General features: G+C 33.4%; 1 protein-coding gene across 1 annotated transcript; it reads right to left on the minus strand.

Moving 5' to 3' along the window:
• Positions 1-2,436: 2,436 nt before the first annotated feature.
• Positions 2,437-12,457, minus strand: LOC132759738 (atypical kinase COQ8B, mitochondrial-like). Its single transcript, XM_060751561.1, has 12 exons — positions 12,408-12,457; positions 12,171-12,277; positions 11,685-11,765; positions 11,227-11,355; positions 10,670-10,755; positions 10,068-10,208; positions 9,549-9,630; positions 8,332-8,425; positions 6,509-6,650; positions 5,767-5,874; positions 4,301-4,453; positions 2,437-3,529 (listed from the first exon to the last, which is right to left on the minus strand). The coding sequence occupies exons 1-12, from the start codon at positions 12,455-12,457 to the stop codon at positions 3,191-3,193; spliced, it is 1,512 nt and encodes a 503-aa protein (XP_060607544.1). The 3' UTR covers positions 2,437-3,190.
• Positions 12,458-14,491: the final 2,034 nt, after the last annotated feature.

A 14,491-nucleotide genomic window follows, 5' to 3' on the forward strand; every position in this document is an offset into this window, starting at 1 on the left:
TCAACCCTCGTATACATGTGCCAGTAAGTCTTATTGTTATCCGATAAAAAGTTAAATGTCTTGAATTTCTTTTTACAGAAAAATACATAACGCATCGTTACTCGTGGAGCTTCCGGGCTGATAAAATGATGTAATTGAAGAATTTACGTCATCGCTTTGCACTCGTTTAGGCGTCATGGTCAAGTGGTTAAAGACGTTGACGTATGTATGTGTAGTAGTCCTGTGTTTATGAGGGTTCATCCGCCTGGTAAGGCACAAAAGCAAGTACGAACCCTGGACATGTCACCAGTCATGCCCTTAAAGAGTTAAGCACGAAGTGGTGATAATTTACCTCCATGCAATTTCCACGGAGTATTAGCCAAAGACATGAATTTCGAGCCAAATGTATGTCACTGTATTGCGGTCAATGAGAACCTAAATGTACAGTTATCCGAGACAATAATGAAAGGAGGTAGACCTTAGAAAGGCTGTTGGTGCCAAGCAAAGGGCCTGCCTTACAAGCCGTCTATCTGTGCTAGGGGCTCGCGCACTCTAACACACCATCCTCGTGGTCTCTGCCCTCATCGTAGGGCCACTCCCCTCGGCTTTAGTCAGGTCATCGTCAGCTGATCCCCAGTTGTTGGCGAAGTAGCAGTCCCGATAACGGTCAGGGTAAAATCTTCTGCCGATGCCCTGTGCCTCTTCAGAGACGTGCACGCACCGAGGGGAAACGTGAAGTAAAGTCGCTGACTTCAAACCACTTGCCCCTCATACTCTGGGTTAGTATCCAGCTAGTGCCTTTGAATTATTTCAAATGAGGAAGCTACCCAGCTACCTTTCGGAATCTCGGTGGTTCTACTCAGGTGCCCGCTCGTGCCTGAAAGAATGCTTAAAGGGGAACCGAGGTCTTTCTTAATCAGTCAAGCTGGTAAGTCGACAAAAAATTATTACATGTACATGTAGCTTAGAAATCAAATAAAAAAAACATTTGGTCACTACACTCCGGTGTACTGTCAGCACGCATATTAAATAAAATAGCAGGGTTCAAACTCTAAAAACTTTCTACAAATCTTTACTTCTGCCTTCAAAACCGTATCAATGGTTTGATTAGGACACAGTTATTGAAGGGACTGGTCAGTGTGGCAAATTATCTCAAAGGCGCTTGAATTAAAAAACCATGGCAACATATCTCAGAGGCGCTTGAAATTAACCATGGTAACACATTTCAAAGGTGCTTGAAATAACAAACCATGGCAACATATCTCAAAGGCGCTTGAAATAACAAACCATGGTAACATATCTCAAAGGTGCTTGAAATAACAAAACCATGGCAACATATCTCAAAGGCGCTTGAAATAACAAACCATGGCAACATATCTCAAAGGCGCTTGAAATAACAAACCATGGCAACATATCTCAAAGGCGCTTGAAATAACAAACCATGGCAACATATCTCAAAGGCGCTTGAAATAACAAACCATGGCAACATATATCAAAGGCGCTTATAAGAACAAACCATGGCCACATATCTCAAAGGTGCTTGAAATAACAAACCATGGTAAAATATCACAAAGGCTCTTGAAATAACAAACTATGGCAAAATATCTCAAAGTCGCTTGAAATAACAAACCATTGAAATCATAATTACTTAGGTATGCTTCTCATGACTGCTATTCCTTATATGACTCAACAACAGAGGTCCAATAAGCTAATTTCAAGTTGAATTAAATAATGACATTAAAGATAAAAGACTAACATTTTTTAAATTAAGATATTCTATTTACTTCAAATTTAACATAAAAAGTACATTTTTTACAAAAAAGAAAAAATCTTAAATATTATAGAGATTTCAAGCAATATTTTATATAGTGATTAATACATGTACAACACACTAATATAACACACAAATTTGACCTTGTCAAAAGTTGGTTAGTCACATTGTCACTTTTTGGTCATATGGCAACATTCAGCTTTACTGATAAAACTAAGGAAGACCTATGGCATCAAGCCATGAATTATTTCAGGCACAAGCAAGCTCCTGAGGAAAAAGAAATAGTAATTGTTCAATAATCTACCTTGACAGTCTTCTTATGAGCATGAATTTATGAACAAGTACCTTTGGTTTTAAACAGGGATTTAACTCACAATACGAGTGTTGGAGCAGTACCTTTAGACGCTTGCAGAAATCATGTTCACAAAGAGGACAAATATCACTTTTTTCGCAAATTCTTACATTTTACATTCATGATTGTATGTAAATCAGTTTGAAGAGATGAATTTGACGTCTAACAGTGTATTTTGGCGGGTGAAAATGGGAGACTAGCATATTATCATTCAAGTGTCTTGTCTGGTACATACTGGAATACAATATTAAGACTTTAGTCTCACTCACTTGACTTTAGTCTCACTCACTTAACAGCATTAGTAACTATCCACAGTGAAAAAGAAACCTGTAAACAAAATTAAAATAATTTATTTAGTAAATATAAATTAACTAGTGTTTATATCTCACTTACTCCTAGTAGCACCAATGAATGATGTTGCTGGACTTTATTTTATGTAATACATTGTGATTCACTTTAAAACAAGATGTTATCACTAATTCTAACATTGCCTTCTAAATACATGCAATTAAAGATTTGCGGTTACATTGCCTGACATAAATGCCGCTTTTACGTTAATAAAAACTTATGTATAGACTTCTACCGGTATAATGTTCTGAAAAAAAAAATCCCAACAAAAAACAAAATATTTTATAGATCAGTTTGAAATATTTTTTAGTTCTTAGTTTCAAGTGTTTCAATTCTTTAAGATTATAAATTCATGTACTTCATTAAATGCTTGACTTTTTAAACATTTTCAGCAACATGAATGTAGTAGTGTGATGTTTAACTCACTGTATCTGCAACAATGCCCACTTTGATTTAAATATGGTGGACAAGAAAAATGAAAAATTTTTTGTAAATAAATCCCTGAAGCATCTTGATTGCATTGGATAATATTCACTAACACCTGTCAATATCTCCATATATAAATGCCATGCAAGTATAATAATTTGATAGCACAAGGCTATTGAGTGTATTCAGCTGTTTGTATCAATCTCTATCCAAACTCATTTTATAAGCACAACATTAAAACTTTTCCTCCATCAAAGTTTCTTCGGCTTTTTCAATTGCATATATTATTATATAATACTAAATAGCAACAGCTATCATGAGGTCGCTATATCTTCACTTGACAGTTTTTCAAATTCATCGGAACTTTCATATTTACTAGGCTCGTTAAATTTGTACTGTTCGTATATTGGATCAAACAGACTCCTACAGTCCACTTGAGCGGCTAACTTAGTACACAGTAAGAATGATCCGGCCATTTTCCGATGGAGAGAGTATGTTTCCTCCGGTGGAGGCGTCAGTCTGTGTGTCATCATTACCGGGATAAGGTTGTGTATACGACGTGTCGTGTCTTGTTTGGAGAAATCGAAAGGACCATCACTATGGAAAGCTTCTCCCAATATCATTACAGCATCAACATGAGCTTTTTCCATTTCCTATATATATACAAACAAGCCATTTAGTTAACAATGTAAATGCTTATTTGAGTTTATTAATACACACCACTGGTTGCCCTTATGGGCAAGTTCTCTAGAAGAGTATTAGTATTTTTTATTACAGATTTGAGGATAGTGCAAGATACACATACAGCAAGATGCCCCAATTCCAGAAGCTTCCCCTGCCAAGTGTTTACGTACTCAAACACAGGACCTTGATTCAAAGTCTCATCACAAAGACTGATAAGTAATTTTAGTTGGCCAGCCCAGGAATAAAACCCACAATGACAAGATTACAAGACCCACGCTCTAACCAATAAAGCTATGCAATCTGGCACAATGTGAATAAACTTATTCTGGTAATTTATAGTAATTAACTGATTGATTTTTGTTCAGTTATGAATGCAATCTATGATTTGTCAGGCCATCTGCTTCATTCAAGTATTTCGACAACAAAGTCGAACATATTAATCAAGGAAAGTTCCGCAATGGAAAGTAAGATAGGTCCATTATTTAAATCTGGTAAAGTAAGTGTTAAAATAATTGATACAATACACCAAACATCACTAACATATTTCCTGTATTCATTAACAACATCTAATATATCATGGAATTGCCATAAGGAAAGATAGTCTGGTTAATCAATAGGCAGTTATACAAACAACAAACAATATCTTTATATGTGCTACAAATTGAATAATACACCTTTAATCAGTTAAACATTATTTCAATGTTAAAGTATTTAAATCCATAATATGTAGATCTACAAACCTTTGTTTCATATCCAGTAAGAAAGCCTAGGTCTTGTGAATATTTCAGAACGCCATCTCTATCATTGTCTGCAGCTGCCTTTATAATGTGGATATACCCATCTACAAACCTTGTGCTGAAGTCACGAGTTGCCCCAAAATCTAGCAGCACAATCTGTTGAATAAATATAAATATCATTCCTAACTTGATTCTGTTTCTATCAGTGGATATCAATTTTCATTTTCACACATTTTTGTTCCCTACCTGCATACTATATGCATTTTACTTTAGAATATAAAAGCATCCAGTTCATCTAAAATTCAGGATTTTCCTGAAGTAACTTACACAAATAACAACTTTACAAACTAGGAGAATTTTTGTCACAAAAACATATGTCTTCCATCACTATGTATGGTCACTCCAGTAAAGTTTGGTTGAAATCCCATCAGTAGTTTGACCTGTGAAGGCTGGACAAGATTTTTCTATTTTAAGCTCTGGCTGGCATTTTGTGCAGCAAAGCAGAACGTACCAGCAATGGGCACAGCAAGGGATCCCACCAGAAGTTTGACCTGTGAAAGTCGGACATGATTTTTCCATTTTTAGCTCCGGTGGCCATTTTGTGCAGCAAAGAAGAACATGCAAGTGATGTGCATTACAAGGGATGATACTGATCACTCCTGTAAAGTTTGGTTGAAATCCCACCAGTAGTTTGACCTGTGACTGCCGGACAAGGTTTTTCTATTTTTTTAGCTCTGGCTGTCATTTTGTGCAGCGAATTTGAATGAGCCGATGATATGCACAACAAGGGATGATAGACGGACAACCAAAATTTTGGGAGATATAATAACTGCATAATAGATACAAGTCTACATTTTCAAAAAGTGTCATTCGAAAAGCATTTATGCAAATGGTAAATCATCACTAGATTGGAATAGCCTACAGACCAACACTGTTTTGATGTCCTTTCATCTCACTTGGAATTAAAATATGTCTTGATTTGAGTGCTTTGTGACATAACTTTGAAAAGTATGTCATTCAGATGTTTGTTATTAATCACTCAGGCAAAGATTATATCACAAAGCGCTAATCCCAATACTGTGCTACATGTATATAATCAACAACAATTCACTCAAAATCAAACTTTTTTCAAAATAACACATGATTTATCCTTCAAATGCTTCATAATTATTCATTCAGGCCAAATAATTGCCTTGTAAATGAATAAATGCACATCTGAACTCAAATAAGAATCAAATTTGATCAAAGACACACAATGCAAAGCCCACCACAGACTCAATTGATTATGCTTTCCTAAACTTGAATGATATTAATTCTATATTGAAGTGAAAATTACATACATGTATAGTACATTAATATTTTATAATTCTAGAATTTATTTTTTCTCAATTATATTATTTTTAACACTAAGAATAAGTCAAACTTTATTTATTAGTGAAGCTGCATTCATCTTATTTGAAGATATTTACCTTTTCAGTTGCTGGATTATAGAAGAAATTGGACCAGTTTGGATCTGTTTGCATGAGTTTAAACTCAAACAATTCTTTAAGGCAAAGTCCCAGTAACTTTGTTCCCAACTGTAAAATTGATTAAAAAGTTTACATAAATCATAGGTCTACAGAGAATCATGATTTACTTCTATTTACTTTATTGTATGTGTAAAAAATGTACACAGTTTGAAAAAACACTAGAAATCAAAAACTTTATGCAGCAAAATATATATTTCATGAACCTTGAAAACTGCAACAATTTGATACATGTTAACCAGAAATATTGAATTTGCTGAATGGACAATAACTCTTGAACATGTAAGCGCTCATCTAAAATTATTTAGCCTTCTGTATCCAAATCTAAAAGAAACCATGTATTTCTAAACAAATGGGTTACAAAATTAACAAGAGCTTTTGGCAAAGGGGCAAATCTCACAGTAATTGCCAGAACTCTGTACTCTGTGGGCAGTGATGGTCATTTACAAGTTGTATCAATTTCAATGCAATATCTCAATATCTTTTATTAAAACATAAGTGGTTGAAAATCATAACCAAGATGTGAATCTAATGAAGACACACATACCAACGCCCAGGACAGATGAATAGCTTGCCTTATGTTCCAAGAGCATCTGTACGCAGTCAAGCCAAAAAGAACTTATTAAGACATGATGAATGTGTAATTGATGTAACCAGAGATGGAGCCCACTAGTTTAATACATACCCAGTTTCTAGTATCTTGGTCCAGTTCAAATGTTCTGTCTAACGGTAGACCCTCAACATATTCTGTAGTTAACACTTGACTAGTTGTAAGCTCGTCTATGTTCGCTGGTATATAGAAAGCTGGATCGTCCTTCAACAATTCCCTGTAGAGGTATCATAACACATTAACAAAGTTTTACAAGCTGACACCAAAAATAATTTCACACAAAACTTAAAATATGTGCTGTTTATTTTTGTTTTTAGGCCAAATCTACTTAAAGTGTGTAAAAAACTCATGACAAACCATAACAATTTTTAAGTGATTTTAATCAGTTATTCATTCTTTTGCAATAGTAAGATCCTTTATTTTTTAACAAAAACAAAATAAACTAGACCTATCACTGAAGGTGATAAATACCCCCACCAGCAACTTTTTGAAAAATAAGTAGTCTGAAGAAAAATTTCAACACAAACTATCAACTGTGTACAAAGAAATATTTCAATTAATTGATATCCCAACTGGGGTCTCCAAATAAGCTTGCTTTTCACAAACATTGATTACAATATCTCATTCCTAACTCTGGTTATTGTCCGGAAACCATTTTTCTATTTTGAGGAATGGTGACCTTGACCTTGACCCCAGGGGGTCCAAATGCAATACCAACCCAGGTCTTCATATAAGCTTGCTATACACCACGTTTAATAACAATATCTCATTCCTAACTCTAGTTATTGTCCGGAAACCATTTTTCTATTTTTAGTAACGGTGACCTTGACCTTGACCCCCGGGGGTCCAAAAACAATACCAACCCAGGTCTTCATATAAGCTTGCTATACACCAAGTTTGATTACAATATCTCATTCCTAACTCAAGTTATTGTCCGGAAACCATTTTTCTATTTTTAGTAACAGTGACCTTGACCTTGACCCAAGGGGGTCCAAATGCGTAACCTCATATAAGCTTGCTATACATCAAGTTTGATAACAATATCATATTCCTAACTCTAGTTATTGTCCGGAAACCATTTGTCTATTTTTAGTAACGGTGACCTTGACCTTGACCCCAGGGGGTCCAAATACAATACCAACCCAGGTCTTCATATAAGCTTGCTATACACCAAGTTTGATTACAATATCTCATTCTTAACTCAAGTTATTGTCCGGAAACCATTTTTCTATTTTTAGTAACGGCTGCCCAAATGCAATACCAACCGGAGTTTCCACATAAGGTTGCTATATACCAAGTTTGATTACAATACCTCATTCCAAACTCTTGTTATCGTCCGGAAACCATGATGTGGACCGACAGACGGACGGACCACCGACCGACAAGCTGACTCCTATATACCCCCCCTAAACTTCGTTTGTGGGGGTATAAAAAATACGTGTTTTATTCTTTTTCTTGTGTTGTGCAATATGTACAATATGTTTTTTGTTTGCTTCGTTTTCTTTTGAACCAGTGCACTGCTAGTGGTACTACCCTTCTTCTGTTAGCAACATATTTTCATTAATAATCAAAGATAAAAAGGGAAATAACTCCAAAAATAATGCTTAAAGAACAATGAACATTTTATTACAATTAAATCATATCATAATTATTAGGTACTCTTAAGTATCGTGTTAAACTGTTTAAGATATTCAATGGATTTGATTTACTTTTTCGCATGAGAATGATGTTGGAACAGCAATCATAAAACACAGCTGTAAAGAAATGAACGATTATGTCAAGTACCTTAACAGTTTGCACATTTATGTCAGTTATTTTACCTACTAAACATTTAATATTCAAGTTGGTAATTTAATATGCATGTAATGTTAATAATCTGTAATATCTATAACAGTTACCTGAATTGTTTGCTACAGTCAGCTTCTCTCATATAATCTACTTCCCATGCTAATTCTTTCTTTGCAACTTCTATAACACTGTCTACATACAAACCTGGAAATATTGTAACATAATATTTCTACTCATATATCTACAGAACATTTCATATGTTGGACTTGTAATATTAACTTATGTGTAGCTTTTCATAAAAAGCAGTTTTAAAACCTATTAACGGTATTTCAGGGGAGTCTTAGTTTTCTGAAAGGCTTGCCTTGATAATTTACTAAAATTTCAACAAAAAGATTAATAACCAAAAATTTAAGACATAATTAAAGTTTGTGTGTATAGCAATAGACATGAATTGAAAGCATTGATGACAGTTCGTCATAATATAAGAATCTTTCACCGGCTGCCGGTACAGACCGGAATATCTAGCTCGAGGGTGATTGTTAAAGGGGGTAACTAGGCTCTGCCGAGTTTCTGCTAAACAGTTACCCGAGAGCTAGATATTCCCGTCTGTACTGACAGCCCGTGTTTGATTCTTTTTCTTGCATAATTTATAGCATATCAATTATTTTAATAACAGAAATTATGAAAACTGATATTCTCATTACGCACTTTTTTCTTATTGAAGCGTATGAACGTACAGCTTCATTCATGACGGTTAAGTGACGTCATCCTAAGAGCGCAATTCATTCATAAAAGGCGCGCAGAAATGACGTCATTTAAAGTACGCGACTTGTCTTACATGGGGGGTGTAAGACAGGGTTTTCTAGCACCAGTGTAAACGGTAGATAATCCTGTCTGATATGCAAGAAAAACCATTATTACACATTTTTGTTTTATTCTTATACACTGTACTTGAAAATAAAAAAATTCAAACCTTAAACAATATACAGACTACATTTTGTCCTTTTTGATATACACTCTCCTATTAGTATACATAATTATACTAAAGTAGTAATTTGTGGAGTTTATTTATCAGAAATAAGCAAATACCATTTTTAATTGAAAGAGTAACTATTAAGCTTAACTTTATAATAATATTACATAAACATGCTCAAAGTCGGTAAATAACAAAATAAAAATTTAAAAAAAAAAAAATCCTGAATTCCTCCATTTAGCAGTTTTAGAAAATGGTTTTATGAGGAAAAAAGAAAGTTTAGTTGAAAATCCTGAAATTATGTCATCTTCCTGAAAACTTATACACCACACAATGATCAAGGTAAATACAAACCTTTAGGTAAAACATTCCAGACTGAGAGGACAGACATTAGATTGTTGATATCACTCTCTATACTTTTAGCTACACCAGGATACTGAAATATAACAAACATTATCTTCAAGTCATTTAAAACCCTTCACTTCCTAAATTTGTGCAATAGACTGGTAAAGCTTTAAATCTGGACCTGCCTATTTGTAATTTTAGGGATATCAGCATCAAAAATGATAAACAATCAATATTTAAAACATTCAATATTTGACAGTAAAAATTCCAGTTATTTATGTGTTAAAAGTATATAAATATGTATAAATATGCAGACAGGTCTGATACTATGGTGATCATAGGGTCATTAGCATTTCAACTAAAATTCAAACAGTGAATAAGCTAATGTATAATGAAAGCCAAATATTTTCTCTTAATCCAAAACTCATCAATGCCCATTTATCTGATTTACTGACCACTTAGTTTATGAGCCTATACCAATATAAACAGTTATCAAAATCAAACCAGAACAAGAACCAGAACTCTTACCTGAATTTTTAACGCCACTGTTCTGCCGTCATGCAGTACACCTTTATGTACCTGACCAATAGAAGCTGCAGCAAATGGCTTTTCTTCAAAGCTTGCTAATTTGCTTTTCCAATCTGAACCAAATTCTTTCTTCATCACCCTCTAAGATATTAGCAAATCATTAAGAAATTTACGAAATTTTTATATATATTCATATCATATTATTATCAATAATGCATGTTTGCATTAATTTTCTTTGGACAATCATGATGTTAGTATTCTATTTGCATGTACAAACCTGTTGCAATTAATTATCACTTCAATTAATTTAACACTATTATGCCGACCACCTGACTGTCCCTTTAACTATCAGGTAAATGTACAGAGAACCAGTCCAAAGACTTCTTTAAAATAGCTTGATAGATCCCTTTCATGAAAACATTACAAGTTGCTTGTGAACCAGAAACAAGATATGGCAAATCTATTTTTTATTCATAATAAGTTTACTTTCATCAACATTTATATAATTGACACATTCCTATTTTAAACAAATCTATATCGTACAAAATAATCTTGATGTATTTTCTTAATACATGTATATCAGGTTATAAGGCCTGGCCTACCTCCATTTGCCACACTGGCATAAAATCAGCACTCTGTCTAACACGTTCTAAAATCTTCTGTAATTCTGGGCTTATCATTGAATCGTCTACAATCAAGTAACAGGCAAAGTTGTAAGTCAATCAAAAACATGTTGTGCAAATAATAGACAAAGTTGTAAGTCAATTAAAAACATGTTGCGCAAATAATAGACAAAGTTGTAAGTCAATCAAAACATGTTGTGCATTGCTGCAGAATTAACAATCTAAAAAATCCTTATTGTACTTCTTTTCTTTGATGATCTTGTCAAACAGTTACTGCACAAAGAAATATTCAAGGTTTACTTTACTCAGACTGCAATGACGTACAGATTTGTGTAGCCTAATATCCAAAGCAGCATTTTACGAGGTAACGATTAGAAAAAAGCAAATTGTATATACATATAGATGTAAACCATACTTATCATCCTCTTGCATACATATTGATTTATACTCATTAATAGCTACTTTTTATCTCATTACACAAGTACAGGTTCTTCATTTGAAACAAACTTGAAGATTTCAGGAAAACTTTGATGTACCTTGAATACTAAGCATCTGTCCAAGTTTTAGGGCAGCTCCTCTCACTCTACATAGAGTATCCACAATCAGGTTCATGTTTGCTTCACTCATGTACGAGGTTTGATTTTGCATTACAACCTCTCCTGCTTCTGTAAAAAATATACAAAATTTTGTCATTTCTCAAACATAATTTACTTTAACAAAAAAAAATAGTTGTCTCCCTTTCCCTTAAAATTGTAATTCATGCAAAGAAACTTTGAATATCAAACTTGTATTATGTCCCTTGTTAAGGTAATGATATTACTAATACCATTTTACTTCCAAATCTAGTCAATGAACAACAATGGCCTATAATATTTCAATTTCGTCAAAAAATACTATAGAAAATGGAAAAACCAACAAAAGCAGTTATCTTATTCTGTCTAACATCTTGATGGTCTAAATCTTGTTAAATCTGTCATAATTAAGATAGTTGTACCTGATACAGATGGTACATTCAGTCCTAAAGTCTTCTTTGCTGCCTCTGATGCTACACCAAATCCTAGCCCAGCTGCCATCCCTGCAAATTAACAGCTTTTATTTAACAGATGGAATAGTCTTACATTTATGTACACCAAAATTAGAAACTATAGTTACATAAGATAACTGTTTGATTTACAAGTCAGGAATATGTACAGTTTTAGGGATAATAAAAGATTTGATTGCTATTGATATACTTATTATACAACCAGATTTTAGAGCAAACAATTTACAGATAAAATGAACAACGATTGGACAAGCATCTCAACGCTTATTTGAATAAATCTATGTTTTCCTCAAATAAAAATATGCAAAGAGCTCAATATATTAAACAGTTCATTCGCTACATATGCAGCTTTTATTATCCTAAAATTCCAATTTCAGTCCAATGTTGACACATTCATAAATCCAATGAAAAAGAGCCAGAATTACATAAAAGTCTTACTTCCAAAAGTATAAACTCTGCCTATTCTTGATGAAGGTACCTTTCTTTCTTGAGCTCTATCACTAAGCTGCAATGTAGAATACATATCATAATTAAAATCTACAGTCCTATAAATGTTTTATCCTTAATTACATGTAGAATTTTTTTTAATTATTTCAGCTCAACCCGTCTTTGACTTTTGAACAATGTGTCTGGCCAGGCTCGGATGACCAACTTTAAATTTTAACCTAGCTAAACCTAAAATTTCTAACGAACACTTCCAATAATGGAAGCCAGAAAAAATCCATTAAAATTTTAGCGGGTTTTCAAGATTAAGTTTTAAACTTAAGCTGTCATACCTTTGGTTTGAAAATTTTTAAAATTTTCTTTCCCTTTCTTAATCCAAACGGAATATGTTTTCCCGAGGTCTTTTTTAGGCACTTAGTTGACTTTTCTCATTTTAAAACTGTTGATAACCTTTGAAAAACATTGTTCAATTTTAAACTGTTATATTTTTGTTTTTTTGAATGTTTTTTTCAGTATTTTTTTGTTTTCTGATATATTAAATTTTGGAATTTAATATTTTTAAGTAAAAGAATTTTTTGGGCTGAGGAGGTGCATTCCTGATGGATTTCAACCGTTTCCCCCAAGTGTTATAATAGGACTAATATGCAAAACCCCTAAAGAATTTTCAGGCTTTCCTGGAAAGGTAAATATTCTTATTTTTTTCCTAAATTTTACGCAGAAACTGATTTTTGCCGAATACATCAAAGACACTGTGTCCTTTACTTTCCTCTGAAAATGAAAGCAGGATAGTTATCTATCACTCTATTTATAGCTCACAAACATGAACATCCGGACACCGATGAATTGTTTTTCAAAGCCTCTGCAACAGAATTATAAAATAAGGCATCACCACAAGGAAGATAAGATAAATACTATTTTTAACCTTTTACCGATCCTTTTAGCTTCACCAAATTGATCTTGAAACCTCATTCAAGGCTGTTGAGGTCTATGATAGGTGTCAACATACTACAGTTCTAGAATATGTGTATCAGTAAAATAAATAAAGGTGTTATGAGCAGGTCAAACCAGCAGCTATTAGCCAATTTTTAGGGGGTATTTAAATAGAAAATCATACATGGTTTTTTTTTAATGCAATGCTTGAGAGACCAAATATAAACTTAATAAAAGAACTTCATTATTGTTTCTGTTTTAACTTAGTATAGTTATCTAAAAGTTATTTTAAAGTAGTCATCTTTATTATTACACAACTAGGGCTTTTATTTAATGTCAACACAACTAAACTTGTTTGAAATAATTTTAATGACTTACTGGTATTTCAGACAGATTCACAGATTGTCCATTACTAAGATTTTCCTGTATAGTTGAACCTGTCTTTTCTGCCACAGATCTGAGACTGGAATTGTTCCAAGCTCGTTTCACCTCCTTTCCCTGTGTCTCTACAAAGAAGCTTGTCGAATCAGATTTAAAACCCTTTGAGAAACCCGGATAAATTCCCCTTCCTCCATGATACAATTTCTTGTGCAGATCTACAAGTAAACAAAAAACTTTACTCAGATTCAAGAGATTTAGATTGTACTGTACAGTAGATGAAAGAAATCTAAAAATTGAAGTATGAGCTATAATTTCTATAACGTATAAGCCCAGACCAGAGCCGCCACAGTAATAATAGAAATAGTTATTAATTTTCTTGCATTATAGTAGGTCAATAATAATGCACATGTCACAGTTCAGTACTGTTTAGGATTTTTAGGAAAATATATAATAAGTGGCTGAATAACTCAGTTGGTAGAGCCCAAAAACAGCATTCCAATCACAGTTGGAAGTTCTATATTTTAGACATGTGACATAATTATTATACATGTGACGCAACCACTAAAATTGTGACGCACTGAAAATAAGTACGGAAACAAATCAGGCGCAATTTAGGTTTATAATATCAGGTACGGCAGCATTTATTTGTTGATGTCATGTTAGAATCAATATAATATATCCAAATCGGTGATTTTATCGCTAGATAAAATCATTGTTTGTCCTTTGGATGCGCGTCATGATATCACTCAGGCTACGCCCCTCGCATCCGAACTCCAAACAGTGATTTTATTGAGCAATAAAATCACTGTTTGGGATATATTATTTCTTAAACAACACACTCAAAATTGATGTCTATTGACCTTTTCGAAAACCTAGCTAAACATCGTTTTCCGGTACGTTACCATTTTAGCTCTGGGGAATTACACCAAATAAAGTACATAACACAGTTACGAGATATGTCTATTTTTCTACCATTATTTAACCGTTTAAGGTGAAATAAATTG

This window comes from Ruditapes philippinarum, unplaced genomic scaffold (genome assembly GCF_026571515.1).
Source record: "Ruditapes philippinarum isolate M1 unplaced genomic scaffold, ASM2657151v2 ctg678_1_1_1_1, whole genome shotgun sequence".
Classification (NCBI taxonomy): domain Eukaryota; kingdom Metazoa; phylum Mollusca; class Bivalvia; order Venerida; family Veneridae; genus Ruditapes; species Ruditapes philippinarum.

Excerpts from the sequence above, each read along its gene's own strand:
- LOC132759738 (XM_060751561.1), bottom strand. The coding sequence starts at position 12,457 with ATGGATTTTTTCTGGCTTCCATTATTGGAAGTGTTCGTTAGAAATTTT. Across the intron at positions 5,875-6,508 it reads ACCAAGATACTAGAAACTGG|TTGGGAACAAAGTTACTGGG; the intron begins GTATGTATTAAA and ends TCAATTTTACAG. Across the intron at positions 4,454-5,766 it reads ATAATCCAGCAACTGAAAAG|ATTGTGCTGCTAGATTTTGG; the intron begins GTAAATATCTTC and ends TTTATTCAACAG.